The 25576-nt window shown below is 45.0% G+C and overlaps 1 protein-coding gene across 3 annotated transcripts in view; it reads right to left on the minus strand.

Moving 5' to 3' along the window:
- LOC124596382 (cell division cycle protein 23 homolog) overlaps positions 1–25576 on the minus strand; it is a 101924-nt gene that overhangs the window by 56289 nt on the left and 20059 nt on the right. For all 3 annotated transcript variants that reach the window (XM_047135500.1, XM_047135501.1, XM_047135502.1), the window contains one exon: positions 12032–12209. In XM_047135500.1, coding sequence (XP_046991456.1) covers positions 12032–12209 — 178 coding nt within the window. The remainder of the gene's footprint in view (positions 1–12031; positions 12210–25576) is intronic.

Raw genomic sequence — 25576 nt, forward strand, 5'->3', positions numbered from 1 at the left:
ATTCAGCGTTTGATGGGCCTCAACATGAACTGGATAGCTGTGGAGGACCATTAGCCTCATTCCGTTTAAGTTTGGTACACGTTGACTGTGAAGTTGACGATTGGCTCACTGTGAGAAAACCCCCCATGATTGCCAGCATCCACAGTGGCACACTACTTCCAACTTGGGATTCTTCCTCAGAAGGGAGCCCATCTGCCTTAGGTGATTGTTCACACCCCAGGTCACACCTCCCAAACACCTGACAGAGGCGGTAGCAATTTGGGAAGATTGCAGCTCAGACAATCACCCCTCCCTGGGCCTGGCCTGTGCCAGGTGGTAGGTGTGAACCCTACCTGTAAACACAGGACTAGGCATTATGCATTACCCAGTTGCCTATTGCACATCAGCTGTGTGGGCTGGCCTCCAGGTGCACACAGGAAGGAAGAGGAAAGCAAGGAACCTCAAACGTCAAAGCGGAGGAAGGATAGAAGAATGGATAAGAAGAAAGGAAAAAAAGGAACAAAAAACATTGGAGAGACTGTTCTGGTACTGGCTACTGAATACACAGAACACATTTCCAAAAACATCCCAGACATGTTCTCCAAGACAGAGGGAAAAGAAATCAAGAGGACAGACATGCAGCACGGAAGGGGAAAGATGCTGCAAAGGCTGGGTCCCCGTGTAGCCAAGCACAAACCTTTCAAAGAAGGTAAGCCCCCTGGAGGTATATGGCGATTTCTGAAGCCCTCCAAGGTACTATCTTCCAATGGTGATCACAAAATCTGCTGCCAACAGAACGGGTGAGGTTGTGCTCTGGACAGCAATACTGTTACCGTCACCTGATGAGGTGCTAAGTGTGATGGCAGAGGCAAAAAGCATCCAAGGTAGCATTGTTGAGAGGCTATCTGGGTAGAGACCCAGGCAAGTGATGTTAAGGAAGGATCAGGATGATTGACAAATGATCACTGTCACACAGGTTGTCACTGACTCTCCAATAGATGGAGGGGAGAAGACCAGGGCTGCAACAGAAAAATCAAGTTCCATATCTGGTTTGGATGCCACATTGAGGTGGGTGGGGAAACTTTTATTCAAGAGACAAAGATCAAGCTCTGTGAACGAAGTTTCAATAGTGCCACTGCAGCCAATGGTCCTAGTTCCACCCCACGAAGGGTTGTGAGCACTGAAGTCACCCAACATGAGGAAGGGTCAGGGAGTTGAGAAATCAGTGCAGACAATGCATTCTGAAACACTTCACCATCAAGAGGGAGATACACATTACAGACCAGAGAGTAAAATCCAGAGAAGTGCTCACATGGACAGCCACAGCCTCTAAAGGCATATTGAGTGGCACATGTTTGTGCTCTCTCTCTCTCTCTCTCTCTCTCTCTCTCTCTCTCTCTCTCAGCCGCAAAAACAACCGAGGTCATAAGTGCCCATGTCATAACCTTAGATCCACAAAATACATTGTAGACACACTGGAGATTAAATGTCCTTTGCCATATCACTAAGATGGATAAAAAGTAAAACTCAGTAGCATCATTCACTGAAACGGCTGATAACTCAGATGGCAAACATACACTGGAACACAAGTGGTTAAAGAAAAGGCATTTGGTTGGGAAATGGCAAACCACCAAAGGTTGATGACAATGAGCACAAAGTAGTGGAGGATCACCACTTAAACGGCTATAGGCAAAAAGACAGGGCACAATACGCAACCTAGGTAAAATGATCATGTCACAGCAAGAGTGCCGAGAGGAGGTCAGCCACACCTCTGGGAGAGGTTTAATTCCCACAACTTTGTTCCCGTGAAGAGAAGAGCAGTGGTGACGCCAAAGTGACACCGCCTGCCAACAGACAGCAACAGAGCTCACCCAAAGGAATGGAAGAGATAGCAGGCCGAGTTAGAAGGACTGCAGCCTTGGCAGTAGCATCAGCAGCCTCATTTCTCATCAGACTGACTTGATCAGAAACCCACATGAACATCACATTGGCTCCCTCAACAGCAAGGAAGTGGAAGCTTTCTTGGACCTGTCACACTAGAGGACGGTCTGTGTACAGCACACAGAGGCTCTGAAGGGCACTGACACAATCGGAGCATACAACATAATCAAAAAGCCTTTGTCGCCGGATGTACTGGGTGTCCTGATAGAGGGTGAAGAGCTCTGCTGTGAAAATCAAACATAAACATGTTGCATTTGGTCGATGCCATGATGGAAGGCACACTCGACATCATGGTCGGTCTTACAGCCATTAGTGTACACGAAAGTGCTATCGCTAAGTTGTGTGTGAAGTTCAAAAAACTTGCAGTGATAGATCAAATCTGGAGTAGTGCCCCTGGGAAGCGAATGAAGTCCAAGATCAACATGGGCCACCACACGAAGCCAAGCCGGTGAAGGGTCCACACCAATCTGGAACATGGCAGGTAGTATTAGGTTAAGCTGCCAGAGAAGTAGCCAAAAGCAAATTCTGGGAGGTAACAGAAGAATGGCGCACCTCATACTGGAGGTCACAAGAATCATCAAAAAAGGAGGCATACAACAAGTGGCCAGGCATGGCATACAAATGGCACGCGTATCCACTAAGGAGGACATCATGCCGATATGACATAAGTAGTTCGGCAGCTTCGCCGTACAGATTCTCAACCAGCCTAGTGTAAAAGGCAACAGCGGCCAAATGTATTGCACAATGTGGATTGTGTTAAGATGGTGTAAGATGGATGGATGTATGAAAAACCTATAGTCTAGTTCTGAATGGACAAAGGATTGGTACAAACAGAGGAGGGTGGTATAATCTGCTCCCCAGGAAATGACGCTTAGGACACACATGACAATGAGGGACCGGGTACAGCACGCAGCCAGATAGGACATGTGGGAGGACCGAGGAAGTTTTTAATCAGGCATGAGCCCCAGGAATTTCATAGTTTCACTGAACAGAATAGCAACAGGCCCAACATGTAAAGAAGGTGAAAAAAATCCATTGACCCACCAGAAATTCATAGGAATGGTTCTGTCAGAGGAAAGCCAAAAGTGGTTGTCAATGCCCCACAAGTCAAGACTATTGAGAGATCACTGAATACGTCACTCAGAGAGAAAAGTCCGTGGAGAAATGCAACAGATCACGAAATCATTGACAAAAAGGGAGAAAAAGATGCCTGCTCGGAGACAGTCTATATTAGGGTCAATGCCTAGAGAAAAGAGGATAACACTCATGACGGACCTCGAGGCACCCTGGATAAAGGGGTCCGTCAAGGCCAAACCCACAGGGTCCCTGAAAACTCTGTTTTTAAAAAATTCCTAAAGGAAATGGGGCAGGCAGCCTTGGAAGCCCCACGTGTATAGAGTATAGAGGATACCAGTCCTACAGCAGGTGTCACAAGCTTTTTTCAAATCATAAAACACAGTCACAGTCCCATGCAAGTTCTTTCCCGCACCTTACGGAGACGTTTGTGACCGACAATGGCCCTCAATTTCCACAGAATACTGACCATAATATGGGTTGACACAGTGACAAAATGGTCAACTGCAGAATGGCGCACACGAAATCCACGTTGTGAAGTGATAAGTAGACTGCGAGACTCTACCACCATACCAGCTGGCGATAGATCATACATTCCATCACCTTGCAAACACAGCTGGTGAGAGAAATGGGTTGGTAGCTAGAAGGAAGGTGTTTGTCCTTACAAGGCTTAGGTATGGGTATGATAGTAACTTCATGCTAGCGTAAACGTGTCATCTGCTCAAATGTGAATATCATGTGTATGAAGAAGAAAGTGCTTGCCTGAAAAAGTAAGATGCTGCAACATCTGAATGTAAACATTGTCCGTCCCTGGGGCAGCAGATCAGGATGAGGTGAGAGCTTGTCAAGTTCCCATATGGTAAAGGCAGTATTGTAGCACTCACGATTCTGAGAGGAGATGGATATAAATGAGTCTCCTCCACTTGTTTCTGAGGGAGGAAGGTGGCGGGTTGTGCTGCTGCCCTCCCTCCATCAGTGGGCTTTGGAGCACCTGCACGTTGCCCACCAGCATGTCCACTGGAGGGGGATGGACACTGCCATCACCCGCATGGTGGTGGCTGCATGTCCCTCTTGTCAACAGCACCAGTCGGCACCCCTTAGACCCTTGTTCCTGTGGCCTCATGCTTCTTCTCCTTGGTCCCACTTGCACTTGGATTTCACGGGCCCATACCTCAGCCCCTCCTGGATTATTCTTGTGGACACAGGCACTGGGTTCCCTTATGTCTCCTGCATGTCCACCACGACATCCGCCCATACCACCCAAGTTCTTTCCTGCATCTTCCAGAGACATTGGTGACTGACAATGGCCCTCAATTTACATCTGCTGGATTTACCTCCTCCTGCACCACCCTGGGCACCCAGTTGATTCATACTGCTCCAACTCATCCTGCACCTAACGGATAAGCCAAATGGTTTGTCTGTACATTCAAAGTCCAGATGTCGAAATAGTGTCCCCAACACTCCCTGGACAACACCCTTACCATCTTTCTTTCCTCCTACCAGTCCGCTGTACAGGATGGGTCATCCCTAACTGAAAAACTTCACAGCCACCCTAATCGGTCCTTTTTGTTACTCCTGTTTCCATCTTCTCCCCGCCCAACTCCTCCGCGTTCGGTAAGGCCTCGTTTTACTCTGCAGGATGCGGTGTGGACGATGGTTTTCACCTGAAATCATCTCGGAAGGGTCCCCGTCAGGGCCTCATCGCTCTTCAGTTGTGCTATGCTGGCAGTCACCCTTGAGAAAGGTACGGTGAGCAAGAAGGACACCAACCAGCTTCGCCCAAGGTGTAATCTGCAGCCGGCTCCTCTGCAGTCTCCATGGCTGTCAGCCCTCGGGGATGACTGTGCTCCTCTCCCCCCACCCGACCGCCGCCTCCGCCATCGCCGCCAGTCACACACCAGGCGGACACGCTGTCAGAGGTCCCTATGCCCACAGAGATGGATCCCGTGCCTGCAACTGCTCCCGGTATCCTGTCACTGATGGCCTTGGGGCCCAATGTCGACATGAGTGTTCCACTCACCCCAGAGGGGGCATGTCTGTTGTGGCCAGCCACTTCAGACATCGTAGCACCTACTGCATCATCATCCCACTTCATGTCCAACCAACACAGGATGCCTGCATCACAGGGCGTATATTCACTAGAAAGACCTATACCCGGGCCGCTGAAACATTGCACTTGACGTTTGCGCATGAAGTTGGCAGCGTAACAGAGTAACAAATGAAGAACGATAGGCGCTAGGCGTTCAGCGTGGGGCGCCAGCCAATCACAGCGCAGTGAGCACTGCTGTTACTCACGTGCTGTGACGTCAAAGTTCCCGCGTTGCCGGCTTTGTTTAGTGAATGTGTATACAACGTGAATTGTATGTTGTTTACCGCGTGTTTTGGTTGTACTGTGTGCTATATTGTTGTGACTTTTGTTACGTTGTGAGTGTACATACTTGGAAAATGCCACCAAAAAGACTTCGTTCACTTAGTGACAATCCTTTGCATCGAGGGGTGCCGCTAAACAGTCAGGCACTGGAGTTATTACGCAGAACTCGTGAGTTTTACGAGCAGGAGAAAAACTACATAAGCATTCATGGACAGCCATCAATTCCTGCCGACAAAGTGGTGGAACGTACGTCGAAAACTCTTGGTATTAGTGCAAGAACCGTAGTAAGTAAGGGAGTATTACTACAAAACTTGGAAGATACTGAAGTGAGCCGTAATGATTCCGAGCTGTCTGGATCAAATAATACATTTTTATAAACCCCGGGAAAGAAGAAAAAGCGGCCTAAAAATTGTGCTAAAAAATATGGGTTTCCGTTACAAAACGCTAGACGGACGCAAAGTACTGTTAGAGAGGGCGCATATTGTTACCGCTCGTAGCATTTTCTTGCACAAACTTGTGGGCAGAGACATTCATTCCATAATTTGGCTAGACAAAACGTGGGTTAATGCCGGGGAAGCTGTCAGTAAATGTTGGACGGATAACACACCCAGCAGTAGCGGCCATCAGCCGACGGGAAGAGGAGCTAGATTTATTGTGGTTCATGCAGGCTCCTCCAGTGGTTTTGTCCCTGACGCACTTTTAGTTTTTAGATCGAAAAAGACTGGTGATTACCATGAAGATATGGATCACACACGATTTGTTGAGTGGTTAAGGAACCTTTTAAAACAGGTTCCTGTCCCTACAACAATTGTAATGGACAATGCTCCATATCATTCGGTGATACAGAACAAAGCCCCAACCACAAATGATAGGAAAGAAGTTATAGGTGCAGTGGTTACAGGCTCGAAATATTGCAGCGGATATGAGTATGACAAAGGTTCTGTTGTATTCTCTTGTTAAAGAAAATAAGCCTACGACACGTACATATGTAGTAGACGAAATTGCCAAGGAGCAGGGTCATACTGTAATAAGGCTGCCACCATATCACTGCCATTTCAACCCTATTGAGTTAATATGGAGTGATGTAAAAATGTATGTAAGGAACAACAACAAGTCCTTTGCAATAATAGAGGTGGAAAAGCTGTTGCGTGAAGCTCTTGTGACTGTGGATGCAGCCTCATGGAGAAAAAAAGTAGAGCACGTCGAGAAGCTTATACGAGCAGCACAGACAATAGAAGGAATTATCAGTGGCCATGAACAATTAATGATTTGTCTTGCTGATGATGACGATGAAGACGGTTTTGGCGATGAGTCGGACTACAGTGAAGATGGCGAGCTGGATGGAATTGCGCCATTATCGCTGTAAATTGGTGAGTGAAAAATTACTAATATTGGTTACTTATTGCAATCTCGGTTATTATTTATTTTGTAAACTACGTACATTATTGATTTGAAAGTACCAGTCGTCAGATGCTTGTTTTTTGTATTTCTTTGCTCCGTTATCGAAAGGGTGCGCATTGTTATGCTTTTACATGCATTGTTATACGGTTGTTTACTTCCTGTCATTGTAGTACAACTAAAAACGAGTTTTTATATACACTGTAATCGCTCAATCGCTTGCATTTACGAGACGGGACGGAAAACTGTATCGTCTGCTGTGTGTATAGAGGCTGCTGTTGCAACATCGCTATTACAGTGTAGCCAACCTAAATAGACAAAAAGCGAACTGTCAAGTGCAATGTTTCGCCGGCGGGGTATATGTCATCTGTGTTGGCACTGAGCTGTGTGCAGCTCACGTTGATGCCGTTCATAGCTTGGCATCTTGTAATAGCGATAGTGGCGTCACGTTTTCTTAGTGTGTTCACTGGCACCACTACATTTGCTCACCTTCTCTGCCCGTGAGTGGCAGCAGCAGCGCTTATCGATAGCGCGTACTGTGGTACCATCTTTAGAGCAGCCTCTAGTATTTCCGGGTCGTCGTGTGTCCTGCTAGTGAGTTGGGTCGGAGCAGCAGTGAGGTAGGAGGGAGCAGCAGTGAGGTCCGGACAGCCAGTACTTGCCCAACCGCTGGTGACACACAGGCACTGTCCGATGGAAGGATGTGGTCGCAAGAGTGCAAGACCACGTCAAGGACTGGATTCAGCTAGTTTTAGTTGAATGGACCATGATATTCAAGTAGTGCAGCTTTCACTTGTGTGTGTGTGTCCACCAAGTGACCTCATGGCAATAAGCTGTTGACAGTTGACAAATTATACTGGGATCTTTCCCGTGCCCGACTTGAGTGGGGACGACTGTTGGTTGGTCGTTCGGTCGGTCATCGCAGCAGACGAAGTGCATGTGGTTTTCTGACCGCTTCTGGCTTATCTGTGTTTGTGCCGATTTATAATTCATCTGTGTTGTTTCACAGTGACTGGTTTTAGTATTGTGAGTTGGTGGTGGAATTGCTTTCCCAGATCCGTGTGTATCTTGTGGTTTTGAATGAGCAATTATCTTAATGTTGTCTGCATACCAGATTTGGAAACTGGAGAATGGACATCAGTTCAACTTTGGACGGAGCAGCGAAGAGGTCTGCAGCGCGAGGGCAGGCCGGGACTGCTGGCTGTGTGCAGGCACTGTCGGACCGAGGGGCTGTAGCCAACAACCAAACCCAGGACGTCTGAAGTTGAGTGAACCGTGTCCAGTACTGAAACCTCCACCGTTTGAGTTCTCGCTGTTGTCTGCGTGTTGCTGCTCCCAGGGTCGGAGAGACCAACCGCAACAAGTGAAGTCTGTCAGGTTGGCGGAAGCTATCAGTTGCTCCTACGCCTTGATGTTAGTTTTGATTTAGTATTATTCTTATTAGTGAAGTGCAACCAGCAGTATTTTCTGCCTTGTGGCCGCTATTGCCCCAGTTACCTGCCCTGGAAGTTAGCGTACTTTTCCGGCAGTGTACATTTCCTCATCATGCGGGTGCTGTCCGACACGGCATGTAGTTCGACAGCCTGTTGAATTGTACTGTGCTTATGATTTTTCGGAGGTCTACATTGGTTCGTGTTTCCTTCAGCCTTGGGTGTGTTTCTGAAGATGTGGTGCTGTCCGTCTCTTCGCCCTTGCCTAAAAATATTCCATTGTTGTACTGGTGATCGGACGTTGGGCGAATTGGTTAGTCGGTCAGTCAGCGCTTAAACTACCCCTAATGTTAGTTGCCATCTTGTTTCGTGAATACAACTCTTGGCTGCCTGTCTCACCGCTTACACAGCCATAGTCACCTTCCTCAGGTCGATTCAGGGAGCACTGTCTTTGTATCACTCCGTCTTATTTGGACAAGTTGTCATAATTGTTTAAAATTTACCCTAAAGTTTTAAAATGTTATTGCCTTCCCCACTTGTAATTCCAGCCTTCAGCCATTAATTGTTTGTAACACTGCTTGTGGCCTTCAGCCAACAAATTATTTTCAATTTTCTCTTAATAAGGCCTGCAGCCTGTTACTGTTTATTAAGATTGTTTTAAAAAGGTTTTAGTATTTCAACATGCAACTGCCTTCCTTACTTGTAATTCAGACCTTCAGCCATTGAGTATTCTGAAAATTGCTTGTGGCCTTCAGCTCCCAATAATTTGGAATCCTTTCTTAATCAGGCCTTCAGCCGTAAATTGTTTGTAACATTGTTTGTGGCCTTCAGCTGATCAATAATTTGCAATTTTTTCTTAATCAGGCCTTCAGCCATTACTATAGCTTGTCACCATGCTGATTGTTAAGAAGAAAATATCTTAGTATTTGGTAATGTGTAACTGCCTTCCTCACTTGTAATTTAGGCCTTCAGCCATTAATTGTTTGTAACATTGCTTGTGGCTTTCAGCCGACAAATAGTTTCAGTTCTGTCTTGATAAGGCCTTCAGCTGTCACTATAACTTGTTACAGTTATTAAGACTGTTAAAATGGTTTTTGGTATTTTTAACGTGTAATTGTTCACCTTATTGGTAATACAGGCCTTCAGCCATTGTGTATTTTTGAAATTGCTTCTGGCCTCAAGCCCACGAATAATTTTGAACCTTCTTAATCAGGCCTTCAGCCGTTTATTGTGTGTAACACTGCTTGTGGTCTGCAGCCAACAATAACTTGCAATTCTTCTAATAAGGTGTTCAGCTGCCAGTGTAGTAAAATCTTTTAAAAATGATGTTAATGAGAGTTTTGTTTTTTAAAAATAAAGTATTTGTGGTTTCTGTGCAACCAATGGTAACTGATTACACCCCGTCCACGCCTTCCCTGCTTTCCCTAAGTACCATGTTTATGTCACCACAAATATTTACCAGTGGCCACAACACAATGCAACACAACACCAGGTCTCCACCAAAGGCCGCTAGGGACCGCTACCCATTTGTGTAGCCTGCAGAACAGCTTCACCAGAGGTCGCAGCTATCCCAGAAACTACTTTGATACACCAGGCACGCGATCACATATAGTTCTGGCAGATACATCCACCAAACAGGCTTTATAGCGCAGCGCACTGCCGGCAAGGGCAGTTTGATGCACTGCTTGGAAGTATACAGAGCTGTCACCCTGGCAGCCATGGCCAAACGCCTCTTCTAGCAGGCCTATCTCTTGCAGATGGACCTGGTATAGTTGACAGACATCTTGACGTTGTAGAATTGTTTTATTGTGATCTCTCCCCAGGAAAAGTCATGTCTTTTCTATTATTATTTGTTATTTTATATTTGTGACGATCTGCAGTTGAGACTGGGTCTTTGGTTCTTCTGGAGATTGCATTATTGTTTCGTTTTGGTGAGTCGAATAAATTGTTTTTGGGCTTGTGTTTTCCACATTTCTATTCTGCTAGTGAAGATACTTCATCAGGTACACCACCTAAGGTAGAGAGTCCCCACATGTGAAGTCTGGTGGCATGAGGACCACTGGAACCTCCTTCGCCTTGGGAGACATCTTTTTGTCCCTTTTCCCCTTGGATTATTTTGGCGTTCACGAGGCCTGTCTGCCCTAGTTTCTGGGACAGAGGAGGAATGTGACACCCTACAATCGGCAACTTGTGGCTCCTCCATCCACTGGCTGGTATCTGGTTGCACATCAGCATAATCATGGAAGGGGAGCGTCCTGAGAGTCCCTTTCCTGGTGAGAGATGCTGGAAGAGGGTGTTGCTTCTTGGCTGCAGATCGATGTCCCTGGTGAATGGAGAATCAACATTCACAGAGTGTGTGTGTGTGGGGGAGGCAGTAGGACAGAGGTGCAAGAAGGGGGGCAAAACACCAAGGTAGCAGGTGCGTTCAAGAAGCATCACTAGAGAGGATGACATTGTATTTGTAGCAAACGTCATCATCATATGTACAGGATTCAATCATTTTTTGTTGCCCTCCTGATATGCCAGTCAGTCAAGAATCTTGAATTCTTGGATTTCCTTTTCTCTTTCAGAGATGGTATCGTCTGGTAGAAAGGGAGAATGGTGCTTCCTGCAGCTGATAGACACAGGGAGCGTCACAACGAGCTTCTTGTGCAACTGACATTCACAATTCTAACAGACAGGGCTGGCATTACAACATGTACCCGAATCTTGCGCATCTGAAGCACCACATGGGAGGGGTCTCACATCACACTGATACATCACCACCTTGACCTTTTCAGGCAATAAGTCATCATCAGCATCCAAGATGAAGGCCCCAGTATCAACCGTATTGGCCTCTGGTCCCTGCTTAACATGATGGACAAAATGTACAGCCTGTTGCTTCAAATTAGCATGTAACTCCAGAATAAGATTTTCACTCTGCAGTGGAGTGTGCACTGATATGAAACTTCCTGGCAGATTAAAACTGTGTGCCGGACCGAGACTCGAACTCAGGACCTTTGCCTTTCACGGGCAAGTGCTCTATCAAAGCACTTTCCCGCGAAAGGCAAAGGTCCCGAGTTCGAGTCTTGGTCCAGCACACAGTTTTAATCTGCCAGGAAGTTTCAGCATGTAACTCGTCATTAGTCTGAGAAAGGCTGCAGTGGTAGGTGATACCCTGTACTACATTGAGGATGATGATGGGGGTGGGGGTGACCGTTACAGGAATGTAACCCAGTTTGTCACAGGTGCGCAGAACCTGCAGCTGTGCAGTGGATGCCATTTTAATCAGAATTGAACCACTTTTCCTTTTCAAAATTGCTGCTACTTCCCCAAAACCTGTCCTCAATGTGTTCAATAAAGAATAATAGCTGTAGCCAAAGAGAAATCCCCATTTGTCGTAGAGCAAGCTATGTATTGTGGAGAGTAAATATCTCGTCTCTTTGCCCCATGTTCCTCCCACGCCATAGCCGGGAAGGAAACATTGTTGGAATATATATCTCTTCAGATCATAGTAATCCTTTCCTTCCGAAGAGACTACTGGACCATGCAGGTGCAAAATCTTATACTGACACATCCCACATACCACTAATACAAAATTCACAAAAATGTTTGCTCTGGTGTACATTTACTTCCTGACGGTAACAGAATGCCAACAACACATACGAAGAGACATGAAAAGTCAAACTGAACATTCTTCTGAAGCAAAATTCACCACATAAAACAAAACCACATGACAAATATATTCCTTAGCATGAAATGGAAGGTATTAGCAATCTGCATGTATGACTGAGTATGCAGGCGAGAGTGAGCACTCACTTCATGCCACACACACAAAATTAAGAGATTTTTCATTTACCTCTCCTATTATGATGTGCAATTGCTGTCTGTGCTAAGATGTAATTGCAGTTCTCAAATCCATTAGTTCGCAGAACACTATAGATCTTAAGTGCTTCATCATTAAGCTGTTGATCTAAGTAGGTGTGTCCAAGAAAAAAATGTTTGATCCAGTGGCTTGGTAGCACAAGGGAGTCCAACTGTAATTCAAAATGTCATTTCAATACAAAAGCTAATTTATACAGCAAAATAAACTGAAACCAAAATTATTTTTACATTAATAATAATTGCCAGTAAATACACATTCTACGGAGCATCTAACCTAAAAATGGGAAGATCAAGAAAAGAAATTTCAACATAAATACTGACTCCATCTACATAGTTATCTATCAAAACAAGCGGAAACTAAATAACAGTCTTGTGCAATTCCAATTAGTGAATAACAGAAATTCTTTGTTTCAGATGCTCATATTGTTCCAATTCCTAAAACTGAGAAAAGAGAAATAAGTAACAAATATGACAGAACTGTTGCTTTGCAGGAGAGAGAGGAGAAGGGAAACAAGGTAGTACAGAATCAGAAAAAGAATGATCATAGTTTTACATCCAATTGAAAATGAGATGAAGCGTAAGATTGGCTTGGGGAAGCAAACCAGCTACATTCTATTGTAAAGAACCACGTCACCAACCTGCTCGGTAAAATCAAATGAAGATGTATATACTGAACTATCACTTCTGAGATGTTGCAAGCACCTCATAAAGTATTTAATAATAAATTGAAGTTATTTCCTTGGTCATACATATAAACAGCTGTCAAAGTTCCATTGCCTAACATATCTCTTCAGCCCTTCTTCCCTCTCTCCTTGCTCCAGTCTAATTCTCACACCATTGCAGAGATGAGCGGTAGAGATACTGAAATCGCTACAAAGGGCAGATCACACCTTTCAGAGGAAGTATAAGAAACAACCCGAGAAACTGCCATCCAATCTCAATGATATCAGTCTGTTATAGAATCCTAGACTTTATTCTGAGCATCTTATCTTGAATGGATAGTCATGAACAGTAGTAGAAGTAACTTCAGGCATGCACCATGGAAGTGTAATGGATCCTTGTTGTTCGTTTTTTATATTGACACATAGCAGAAAATATTAAAGGACTTTTTACAGATGATTTTATCAATAATGAAGTACTAAAAAAAAGCTGTATAAATATCCACCAGATCTTCATAAGATTTCCATGTGGTGCAAAGACTGGGAACTTGTTTTAAATGCACATAAACATAAAATCTGTATGCTTCACAAAATGCAGAATAGTAGTATCTTATGGCTTCACGAGCCTGGTTTACAAAGCAAACTGACAGCATCAAGGAGAAGCTTTGTGAAGGTCACTAACTAGAGACTAGTGTTTGCTGAGGACAATATCAATCCTGACTGGCAGAATGTAATGTTTCCTGATGAATCTCAATTAACCTCAGTGAATGATGGTATAGTTTGAGTATGGGATGAGGTAGTTTACTTTTAAATGTCTAATAAATCTGTGACTTGTGAAAGTTGTTTCTAACCTCTTCTCACAGGAGTGAATAGTAATCAGGGGTTCATAAAACAAAAATCAAAACAGATCTTTAGATCAATAACCATTTAGACACAGTCATAAATTTTGTATTTTTTAAATGGGCCTTTCTGCAAAAGAACAGCAGATCCGTACAAGACAAACCCAGCGAAAACTCTTTTGTAGGTGTAACAAATAGTTACGTGGAAAAATTCTGCTATTGTTGCGACAGTCTGAATGGTGCACAATGTCGAAATTTACTCCACTCCATCGAGAGCAGCATAACCATCATGTAGCACTTGCCTTGGTGGTGCTAATTTTTGTGCAGAGTGGTGCAAGTTTCTGAGTGGTGCACCACTGAAATAACTGCAACAACAGCACAAAAATCACCATACTCGAGGCATTTTTACTCCGTAATGTCCAGTCAGACCTACAAAAGTGTTATATCACCGAATCTATCACATACAGACCTCATATCATAAAGCAAAAAATTGACCTGTTTAAAAATACACAATTTTATACCTGTATCTAGGTGACTGATGAAGTTGTGAAAATGTGTCTGTTCCATGAAACCTGGCCAGTGATTAACTGAAAAGTTATTACAAATATCAAAATGAGTCAATTGTTATTTGAGATGTAAAAGTCAGGTGCTTCACCCTATTTATAAACTGCAATGAGTCAGTTTCATATCCAAATATATCTGTGAGACATCTCACAGTGATTGTGTTACCACGACAATTTGGGACCGTATGTGTTTCTATGGACTGAGTGCTACACAGGATACATGGTCAAATTTACGTTGTGAAGTATACATATTTTACAAGTAATATTATTTTCTCTCAATGTGACAATGATATGCTGAAGCATTACTATGTTTCCAGCAAGCTCAGTCTCCAATATAAGTCTCAGAAATAGAGCAGGAGGCTTCTGCAGAACCCAATTACATTTCTCATCTCACCTCATCCTGAAAATACATGGAAAGACACCAAAACTGAGCACACAAGAATACACACCTGTCCACGCACCCAGAATCCATGGTGCCCTTGGAAGATCCCCCTAGATAGCTGGGAGGAGGTGGTTGGTATGCAATATGAGATTTATTACCCGCCTCATAGATACCCTTCCTGACAATACCGATGTTCTTTGACATCGGATACCTTTGGACAGGATATTAAATGGTAAAGGATTCACATGCTATTCCATTTTGAGGGATGAAATTATCTGATCAAGACCAATAGCTATTTCTGCTGTCAATTTTTTTCCTCTTCAGATTAATGCAATAACACAAATTTGTCCAAGTGGGATTCAAAACGAAACTTGCATTAAATGGTTACTTTCCATCCTGGCTATCATGTCAACCACTAAGAAGTCTATACTAACTATTGTGACAGCGAGGGAATTCTGAATGTTTTGTAATTGACAATATCAACTGCATTTCCAAGGTCTGTAACTATGAATGATGCAGCAGTTTTCTTGTTTGTTTTTGAAGGAAACGTCTTTATGCTGAGGGTCAAGAAAATGTTCATCTTTCTATCACAGTCAGACTTTATTGTGCAAGATTACAACAAATTACGCACAAACTAGTTTGTGGATGTTTGGCACCATTGTAGCCATTACAGTCAGTCTTCATCTACAGGTTTTGTCTCTAAAGCAATGTACACTCCTGGAAATGGAAAAAAGAACACATTGACACCAGTGTGTCAGACCCACCATACTTGCTCCGGACACTGCGAGAGGGCTGTACAAGCAATGATCACACACACGGCACAGCGGACACACCAGGAACCGCGGTGTTGGCCGTCGAATGGCGCTAGCTGCGCAGCATTTGTGCACCGCCGCCGTCAGTGTCAGCCAGTTTGCCGTGGCATACGGAGCTCCATCGCAGTCTTTAACACTGGTAGCATGCCGCGACAGCGTGGACGTGAACCATATGTGCAGTTGACGGACTTTGAGCGAGGGCGTATAGTGGGCATGCGGGAGGCCGGGTGGACGTACCGCCGAATTGCTCAACACGTGGGGCGTGAGGTCTCCACAGTACATCGATGTTGTCGCCAGTGGTCGGCGGAAGGTGCACGTGCCCGTCGACCTGGGACCGGACCGCAGCGACGCACGGATGCACGCCAAGACCGTAGGATCCTACGCAGTGCCGTAGGGGACCGCACCGCCACTTCCCAGCAAATTAGGGACACTGTTGCTCCTGGGGTATCGGCGAGGACCATTCGCAACCGTCTCCATGAAGCTGGGCTACGGTCCCGCACACCGTTAGGCCGTCTTCCGCTCACGCCCCAACATCGTGCAGCCCGCCTCCAGTGGTGTCGCGACAGGCGTGAATGGAGGGACGAATGGAGACGTGTCGTCTTCAGCGATGAGAGTCGCTTCTGCCTTGGTGCCAATGATGGTCGTATGCATGTTTGGCGCCGTGCAGGTGAGCGCCACAATCAGGACTGCATACGACCGAGGCACACAGGGCCAACACCCAGCATCATGGTGTGGGGAGCGATCTCCTACACTGGCCGTACACCACTGGTGATCGTCGAGGGGACACTGAATAGTGCACGGTACATCCAAACCGTCATCGAACCCATCGTTCTACCATTCCTAGACCGGCAAGGGAACTTGCTGTTCCAACAGGACAATGCACGTCCGCATGTATCCCGTGCCACCCAACGTGCTCTAGAAGGTGTAAGTCAACTACCCTGGCCAGCAAGATCTCCGGATCTGTCCCCCATTGACCATGTTTGGGACTGGATGAAGCGTCGTCTCACGCGGTCTGCACGTCCAGCACGAACGCTGGTCCAACTGAGGCGCCAGATGGAAATGGCATGGCAAGCCGTTCCACAGGACTACATCCAGCATCTCTACGATCGTCTCCATGGGAGAATAGCAGCCTGCATTGCTGCGAAAGGTGGATATACACTGTACTAGTGCCGACATTGTGCATGCTCTGTTGCCTGTGTCTATGTGCCTGTGGTTCTGTCAGTGTGATCATGTGATGTATCTGACACCAGGAATGTGTCAATAAAGTTTCCCCTTCCTGGGACAATGAATTCACGGTGTTCTTATTTCAATTTCCAGGAGTGTATTTTTTTAATTTATTGCTTGGATAGGTTTAAAAACAAAATTCTTCAAAGTATGACCCTTCTGCATCAATACACTTACCAGTGGCATTTCCATGCATCATAAGCTTTCTGGACCTCCTCAATCGGGATTCTCTTCATGGAAGCCATCTAAGTAGCTTGCACATTGTCCACAGACTCTAGATGCTTTCCTTTAATGATCCTTTTCAGCAGAAGAAACTAAAAAAAGCCCACTGGGACCAAGTCAGGACCATAGGGCAGCTGCAGCACCATTGTCACACCAATACAGGTCCAGAAGGCCATGACAATACACATGGTATCAGTCTCCTTTCTGATGCAGGTGACCCTATGATTCAGTCTCTGGAGCACTGCCACATAAAACTGAGCACCGACGGTCTGGTCAGGGGACACGAACTCGTGGTGCACTAACCCATTTGCATTAAAAAACCAATGCGCATAGACTTCATCCGGGACTTGCTCATGCGAGCCACCTTCTGGCACGGCAATGACATTTTGTGCCATCCATACTCTGCCTCTTCGACTCTGGATCATAGTGAAAGACCCAGGAGTCATCCTAGTGAAAGACCCATGACCCATACCCAGTAATCACATTGTCCAGGAAGTTCTCATGCTTGCTCTACATGAAGGTCTGGGAAGTGCTATACGACTCACTTTACTTCTCGAGCTTCAGTCCTTGTGACTTCAGCTTGAATCCTAAATTGAAGGAAGCACTTCACGGGATTTACTTCAGAACTGTTACAGAGATTCATCAGGCAACAGAGTGCTCCATTTGAATCATCAACAGAACAGGCACTGCTAAGAATATTCTACAACTTCCATATCACTGGCAACGGGTTATACATAACGCTGGTGACTACTTTGAATGCCCGTAAAACTTGCAGTTGCCCTTGCTATACAAATTCCAACATGACTCACTTGTATCCCTGATCATATACAGAAGATGGAGAATGCAAACCCCAGACTTTCTAAGGCCTTCGACCTTCAAGAACTAATGCACATCTTACACCAGGCTCAAGATAATAAGGCACCTGAGCAGACATATCCCTGCAAGCTTTTCTAAGAGGATTCAACACTTAATGGGATCACACCTCCAGCAGATCTTTAATACTAATACTGAAAGAGTTTCAATCTAGTGTGGTACTGGGTCAATCCATGGGAGAGGTACTTGCCTGGATTGGCCAGCAGATTCCAGGGCAGAGAAACGGTTGGTAGTGCACTCTGGCAAAACTGTGATTGCCAGGTGAGGATACAACATGGTGACAACATGGAAGAATATCTCCGAGTCCACAAAGGAGAAGACTGTTTGCCTTTGTTCAGTTTTTTTGAGCCTTTGTAGTTGGCATAGGAAGATTCAGGTTTTGGTTGGCCGGGGGGGATATAAAGTCTTTGTGGGAGTATTCCTTCTGTCCTTTCCAGTCTGCCAGTTGTGTAGCATGTAATTTTCCTGCCGGAGGTGAAACTTTGATGGCCTGTTGCATGGCTGGAGGAGAAAATGGGGATGCAACCATGACACTGGGCCATTTTACAACCGTGATGCTCAATTTGAGTTCGCAAGTCTCCATGGCTGTGACCTTCATGGAGCAGAATGGTACTGTAAGTGAAAGATTTTAAAATGGAGGGTTTCCGCCTAGCCAAAAACTTTTGAGCAACAGGGTAGGGCACTTTTTCATCACCTGGATCTCCTGGATGGCCCACTTATCAAGATACATGGGACATTCTCAGGATGAGGCTGCATAGTCGCCGCTGCAACTGATACAGTGGGGACAGGGAGGTGGACAAGCACTCTCCTGAGCATCCCTACCATGTAATGCATTTGGCTGGGCTTAAACAGGACATTCGAGTTTGGTTGTAACATTGACACTGGTAGCGGCACATCAGGTTCGGAATGTAAGGTCGAACCGCGATGACTTCTTAGTCGGCTTTGATCTTTGATGGAAGCACTACTCTATCAAAGGTGAGAAAAAGTGTGTAGGCACAAAAGATGCATCCACCTTTTTCATCACCCCCATGGACTGCAGTGATGCCCTGATGAGAGCGGTAGTTTTGGATTTCCATTCAGTCAAACTATCAAGTAGCTTAGGACCACACAAAGAATTCAGTGTTTGACGGGCCACAACACCAACAGGATACCTGTGGAGGAATGAAGCTGCAAGCAATAGTTGTGCTTGAGAACCACAATTAGTCTTCAAAAGCAAAGTGCCATCGCTCAAATGAGAGTACGATTTTACAGGGTTGACAACTGCATCAGCACTTTTCTGAATAATAAATGGATTAACCATAGCAAAAGACTGACCTCATCCAGTACGTGATATCACAAGGAAACGGGGTGCAGCTGGGAGAGTCTTGGAATCTTTAGTCTCATTCCGTTTGCGTTTCATAGATGTAGACTGAGATGGTGATGGTACATTGCGAGAAAATTTCTCGTGATTGCCACCATCTCCAATGGTGGGCTCATTCCCACTGGGAGGAGGGGGTGGGGGTGGGGGGCACCTCAGATAGGGGCTCACCCACCTTACATGACTGTTCTGACATCAGGTCACATTACCCGAACATCTGACAAGGGAACAATTGGCAATATGAGAAGATAACAGCTCAAGCAATCATCCCTCCCTGGTCCAGGCCTGTACCATGGAGTACCTGCAAACCCTACCTGTTGGCCTGGAGTTGGGAATTACACCTTACTCAGTCACCTTTTACATGTCAGTCACATGTGCCAGCCTTCAGGAGCTCACAGGGACGAAAAACAAAGAGGAACCTTAGACACCACAGCAGAGGAAGAATAAGAGATGGAGAATGAAGAAAGAAGGAAAAAAACAATGGAGGTATTGTTCTGCTGTCAGGCTACTGAAAATTAAGAACACATCCCCAAAAATATCCCATACATGTTCCCCAAGGGAGGGGAAAAACGAATAACACAAGGACAGACATGCAGCTTGGAAGGGAAAAGGTGCTACAAAGGCTGATGCCCCTTGGTAATCAAGCACGAACTCACCAAAGGGTGGTAAGCCCACTGGGGGAACTTTCCTTCCATAGATGCTGATAGAGTCATATGGCCACCAGCCATGGTGTCATCCCCTCCATATGTGGGCTCTCCTTGTGGGCGCCACCCAGCCTCAGCAACAGCTATCTGGCCAGTAATCCACTGCTCCGAGTCCCTGTGCCTCAGTCATGACTGGCACATACTCCTTGGCACACACGGGGAGTTTTCAGTTCAGGTACCAACAGTGTGATCCCTCCATCATCAAGGGGCTACCACCAAGCAGGTTCTTCACGACCCCTCCCCCCCTCCCCATAACAGGATGGATACTGTTCTGTGTTCTGGGTGTACCACCTTATTAAAGGGAAGGGTGAAAATCAAGACAATAAGGCACAGTGCTGGAGCATACATGGCATTGGGTGACCTTCCCTGCATGGTCTGCACTTCTGGAGAAATTTGAAAATTGGTGGCACATCAAATTCAACAATGGGGACCATGTATTTATTTAATCAAACATTGTTCACAATGCTGGAAGTGGAAACTCTAGTTCCAAATCATAAACTGGGTCCAAGCAGCAGCATTTGCACCAAGGTAACCATCTGATGGAGAGGCAGAGAGGGAATGGTATAGAGGAAGTAGAAGCCTGCAGCACAGAAAACAAGGAATGCTGCAAAGGCTGGGGCCCTGTGGTAGCCAAGCATATACTTACGGTGTACAGTGTGTTATTGGCAACTGAATCATACCCTCCCAATTCCATGATGCAAGAAGTAGTTGGGAGGATAATTCTCCATATATCTTTGCCCAGTACTTTTTAATTCTAGGGCATTTTTTTTATAGCCTCTTTGGCCAAATGTACATTTCACAGAATTCCGACGTGACTAGTGTTCTAGGGTAGTAGGATCAGCCAACTGGTGATTTGGAATTCATCGAGAAGTTCTTGAATGACAGTTCCAGTGTATATTGGTGGTAGCAATGAGTTATGGCTAGTAAGCTGTTCAGAGTCATGGCTTAATGGCTAACAGATCACCACTAAAGAAACATTCCTGTGGCAAGAAGTGTTGTTCGCTGCCTCTCGTACGTATGAAGGTACAGCCCATTTGCCCACCAACACAGATCCATCTGTGTAAATTCATTTCAGAACTTTGGAATTCGTTCACCATTGAACACAACAGTTGTGATAGAATAGGCAAATCCTGGATGATAGATCTAGATGGCAATGAGGGCAAGGGACCATTCAAGGGGGTGTTCATGAGATTTCTCATGAGAGGAGATTCAGAAAACTGACGTGTAGTTCAGAGACCATGGATTGTAGACTGGCTAATATCAGGACACTATACTGAGGTAATTTTTGTGGTGGTCATATGCTTTTGGCCAGGAAGATAACAGGGAGAATTTGGATGACAGCCTTTAGACAGAGGACAGGCATCTGCAGGGTTCTTCTGAAAGGCATCAGTTGAGAGTCTGATCTCACAGTGATGTTCTGGATCTAAAAGGCATAGCACCGAAGGGCCCGCAGATCCATAGGCCAGGTAACTGTAGACCAAGTGCGATACTATGACAACTTTATTAAGTTGCAGAGTGGAGTAATTAGGCCTCCAAGAAGAGTTGTTACGGCAGCTTCTAGTACAAAATTTTGTCTGATACTTCTGTTTCAGCAGGCACATATGAAAAGTCATGTTAGCTTAACATCAGGAACTAGTCCAACAACAAATGAGGTTGAAGTACAAGCTCAGAGTTTCTTCATAAGTTTAATAAACACAACATACACAGGTAACAGAGACTTTAGTCACCAATAATATATTCCCACTCACGATTTACAACTATCTGCCAACACTGGGGTAGCTTTTCGATCCCATAACTGTAGAAACCACATGGTTTTGAGGCAAAGAACTGTTAGAGCCATGTTTGGAGTGCATTTTCATCCAGAAAAGAAATTCCTGGAAGATTGATTGATACAGAGCGGATATGAAAATCTGAGGGTGCAAGATTCGGTGAATAACGTAGGTATGGAATGACTTCCCAACTCAACTTCTGTATAGTGTCTTTGTCAGTCTAGCAGAATGCAGGCAGGCGTTATTGTTGAGTAGCATCACTTCACGCATTCTTATTGGTCGTCGTCGTTTGATTGGGTCTGCAAGACATCTCTATTGTTGATATAGGTCAGCAGATATGGTTACACCTCAGGGAAGCAATTTGCTGTTCCCCAGGACGCATAAAATTTCTTTTATGGATGCACACAGATATTTGTATAGGCAGCTGCCTGCTCCTTATGTTAGCATAAAGACACCACTTCTTGTCACCAGTAATGGTATAGGATAGGAACGGTCAGTGTTGTTCACTAGCCAATTGATAACGAGCAAGCAGAGATGCATACATGGCCATCTGTTGACTGTTGTGATTTTGGCTTAGAGCATGTGGTACCAATATACCCAATTTTTGAACCTTCCCCACTGAACGCAAATGTCACCCAATGGTGGAATGATCACACTTCATCACCCTTCAAACCCTGGAAGTCTTCCTGAATGTGTAGAGCCAAAATTTTAGAATGATCCTCCTTAAAATGAGAAAACCATTTTCTCACCATGCTCTGTCCAATGGCATTATCCCCAGGCATGATGCAAATGTTACTGGTTGCCTCTGCTGCTGTCACCCTTCCACTGAACTCAAACAGAAGAATATGTCTGAAACGTTGCGATTTCTGCACTTTGCACTCCATTTTCTAGTGTCCAGAACTCCAATCACTGCTTCCAAAAGACAACGTGACAATTTGTAAACTCAAATACAACAGTGAACTACAAATGAAAAATATCAATACCTAAACCGAAGCAACAGGAATATTGACATACAAAACAAAAACACTGCAAACTTATGTACCAACCTAGTAGTATGTTTCTACTACCGTATGCTATTAAAGATGGACAATTTGTGACTGCAGAATTGCATTCCACGTGTTCTGGCAGTAGTGAAATGAAAGTCATGGATGAGGGCCCAAGATATGCCTTTCTTATAGTTGGCATTCTGCGATACTTACATTTCAAGATATTTAGCAGATGCAGAAATCATCTACATACGGTGAAGGTTAGACTGTAGACTCCACAATCTCTACATGTCAATTTATACCTATTGGCAAAAGCCAAGTGAGACAGTTTTCCTGCATATGAGGAAGACTGTGGGAAACACATACTTGGACATGAATGGCAATATGACATAAAAATTCCAGATAAAATCAAGGACACCACTAAAGCCCCACTCTTACAGAGCACAAACAATATAACATTAGGTAACGATGTGTTGGTGGCAAGCAAATGCCATTCTGATAACGAATTACAGACAAATTAGGTGGCTGTTTATAGACTGGTCCTCCTGAAGGCCACAATGGAATTTGGACAGAATTCTTTTAGTCTTGAGAATCCAATTAAGTTATTTGTTTATCATTCATCCAATTCACTCGCATAAAACATTTATCAAGTAAAAAGAATGATAGGTGTCCATCTCAGGAGGGTCTTTCCTTATTGGGATAAATTACATTTTCATTCCACTTGAGGGAAATTCACCCACATCACTGAGACAATTAAAGAGGTCAAGAGCATTATGTTTGTGTTCAAGTGGGGTAATTAACCCCTCAAGCGTGTGTGACAACATATGCCATCCACCGCAGACTGCTTGTCCAGCGTGTGCGATGTCATATGCTGTCCGCGCTTTTTGCATTCGTTGATCCTCCTGGCCAATGCAATTTGAATGACGGCCACTAGATAGCAGTGCCATATGTTCCTTAGCTTCATGTTGATGGAGTTCGGGAGTCAGCATTTGTGATTTATGTGGGTTACGAATGTTTTTGTCTTTGTGTGCTTGACGATTCTCCTTAGGTTGTGCGCTATGGCTGAGCTGATGGAAGATGGAGTTCTGCAACTTTGATGGAGAGTGATATTGAGGAAGACGAGTTTTCATTGTCTTCTGATGATTCGTAAGATGATGAATCTACTGTGCAGTATGCAGTCTTGCCTGACTGGAAGGAATGTGACCCTATTTCTGCTTCTACTGCATTTACAAAGAGTATTGGTGAAGGTAGGCTGAAACTCCGAATTCGTGGTAATGCAGGGCACTTAGCTTATTTTGAATTGTTCTTTGACAACAAAATAATAGATAGCTCTATTTTTACTGATGGGGATAGTGTGTAAAAGATCGGCTAAAATGTATTTTACCTAGAAACGCCCTTCTTCCCTGATGTTATGAGTGAAGAAAGATTTCATCTCCGGACAAGATTTCTACATTTTGCGGACAACACGGAACACCAAAATGTACATGGCAGTAAAACCCTTTATAAAATTATGCCAGTAATAAAGCATTTGAAAGCAAGATTTCAGAGATCTTATAAGCCAGGACGTAACAAAAGCGTTGACGAATCCTTGTTGCTGTGGAAAGGGAGACACTCTTGGAAGCAGTACATACAGGGTGTGGTAGATAAGATAAGTAATGAGACTGGCCGCCGTGCGGCGCCCCAGTCGCTCGCAGGGCGGTCTCCACCTGTATGTCATGTGGTGGGGGATCTGAGCTAACAATAGAACCAGTTCGCAGTCGTGTCGGAGCTCTGGTGCAGTGAGGGTCGAGCTTCGCATATTACGTTGTTTGTGTGCCCGTGACACTTGTGAAAACGCTGAAGATGGATCGCTCGATAGAACAGCGGTATGCAATCAAATTTTGCTTTCGCTTGGGCAAAACTGCTTCGGAAACTTTTGCTATGATTACGGAGGCCTACAAAGAAGACTCCCTATCAAGAGCTCAAGTGTTCCGGTGGTTTAATGAATTTAAAAACGGGAGGGAATCCGTTGAAGACATGGAACGATCTGGACGCCCTTCAACGAGTCGTGTGGATGAAACGGTGGCCAAAGTGAAGGAACTCCTGGACTCCGACTGTTGTTTAAGTCTCAAAATGATCGCCGATGAGGTCTCCGTGAATAAATTTACGGTTCACCAAATTGTTACGCAAGATTTGATGATGAGGAAAGTTTGCGCAAAATTGGTTACCCGAGTGCTCACCGCCGAACAAAAGCAACAACGAGTGGACGTTTGCCGTGAGATGTTGAATGATTTGGAAAATAATCCACACTTTTTAGACAACGTAGTAAAGGCGACGAATCGTGGACATTCCAGTACGACCCGGAGACGAAAGCCCAGAGCTCGGAGTGGCACACACCGGCACCCCCGCGGCCGAAGAAAGCAAGAATGTCAAAGTCCCGCATCAAGACAATGCAGATTGTGTTTTTCGACAAGCGGGGGTTAATTCACAAAGAGTTTGTCCCTCAGGGGAAGACTGTCAATGCCGAATTCTACAAAGAAGTCCTTCAGCGATTGCGCAGAGCTGTCAAACGGAAGCGACAGGACCTTGCTCAACGCTGGCGTCTCCACCACGACAACGCTCCGGCGCACACAGCGTTCCTCGTGACCTCCTACTTGACCCAAATTGGAGTTGAAGTTTTGCCACAGCCACCATACAACCCTGACTTGAGTCCTCCTGATTTCTTCCTATTTCCGAAGGTCAAAAGATGCCTGAAGGGTCATCGTTTCGACGATATTCTGAACATCCAACGTGCTGTCACGAAGGCACTAACTGGGATAACTCAAACGGACTACAGTGGGGCCTATGAAGCTTGGAAAACGCGCTGGCAACATTGTGTCGATGCCCTAGGCGAGTACTTTGAAGAATATTAACGTTTTGTACAAATTGGATCAATAAATTTGTTTTTCTAGACTTGAGTCTCATTACTTATCTACCACACCCTGTACCTTTGAAAGTAGCACGCTTTGGGACGAGATTTTTAGAACTGTGTGACAAAAATAGATATTTATGGAACTTTATTTTGTACACTGGAAGATATACTGATCTTAATTGTCAAATAACAAAAGATGATGATCTATAGTCAACAAAGGCGGTGTTAAATTAGTGTGA

The sequence above is a fragment of the Schistocerca americana genome, chromosome 2 (genome assembly GCF_021461395.2).
Source record: "Schistocerca americana isolate TAMUIC-IGC-003095 chromosome 2, iqSchAmer2.1, whole genome shotgun sequence".
Lineage (NCBI taxonomy): Eukaryota > Metazoa > Arthropoda > Insecta > Orthoptera > Acrididae > Schistocerca > Schistocerca americana.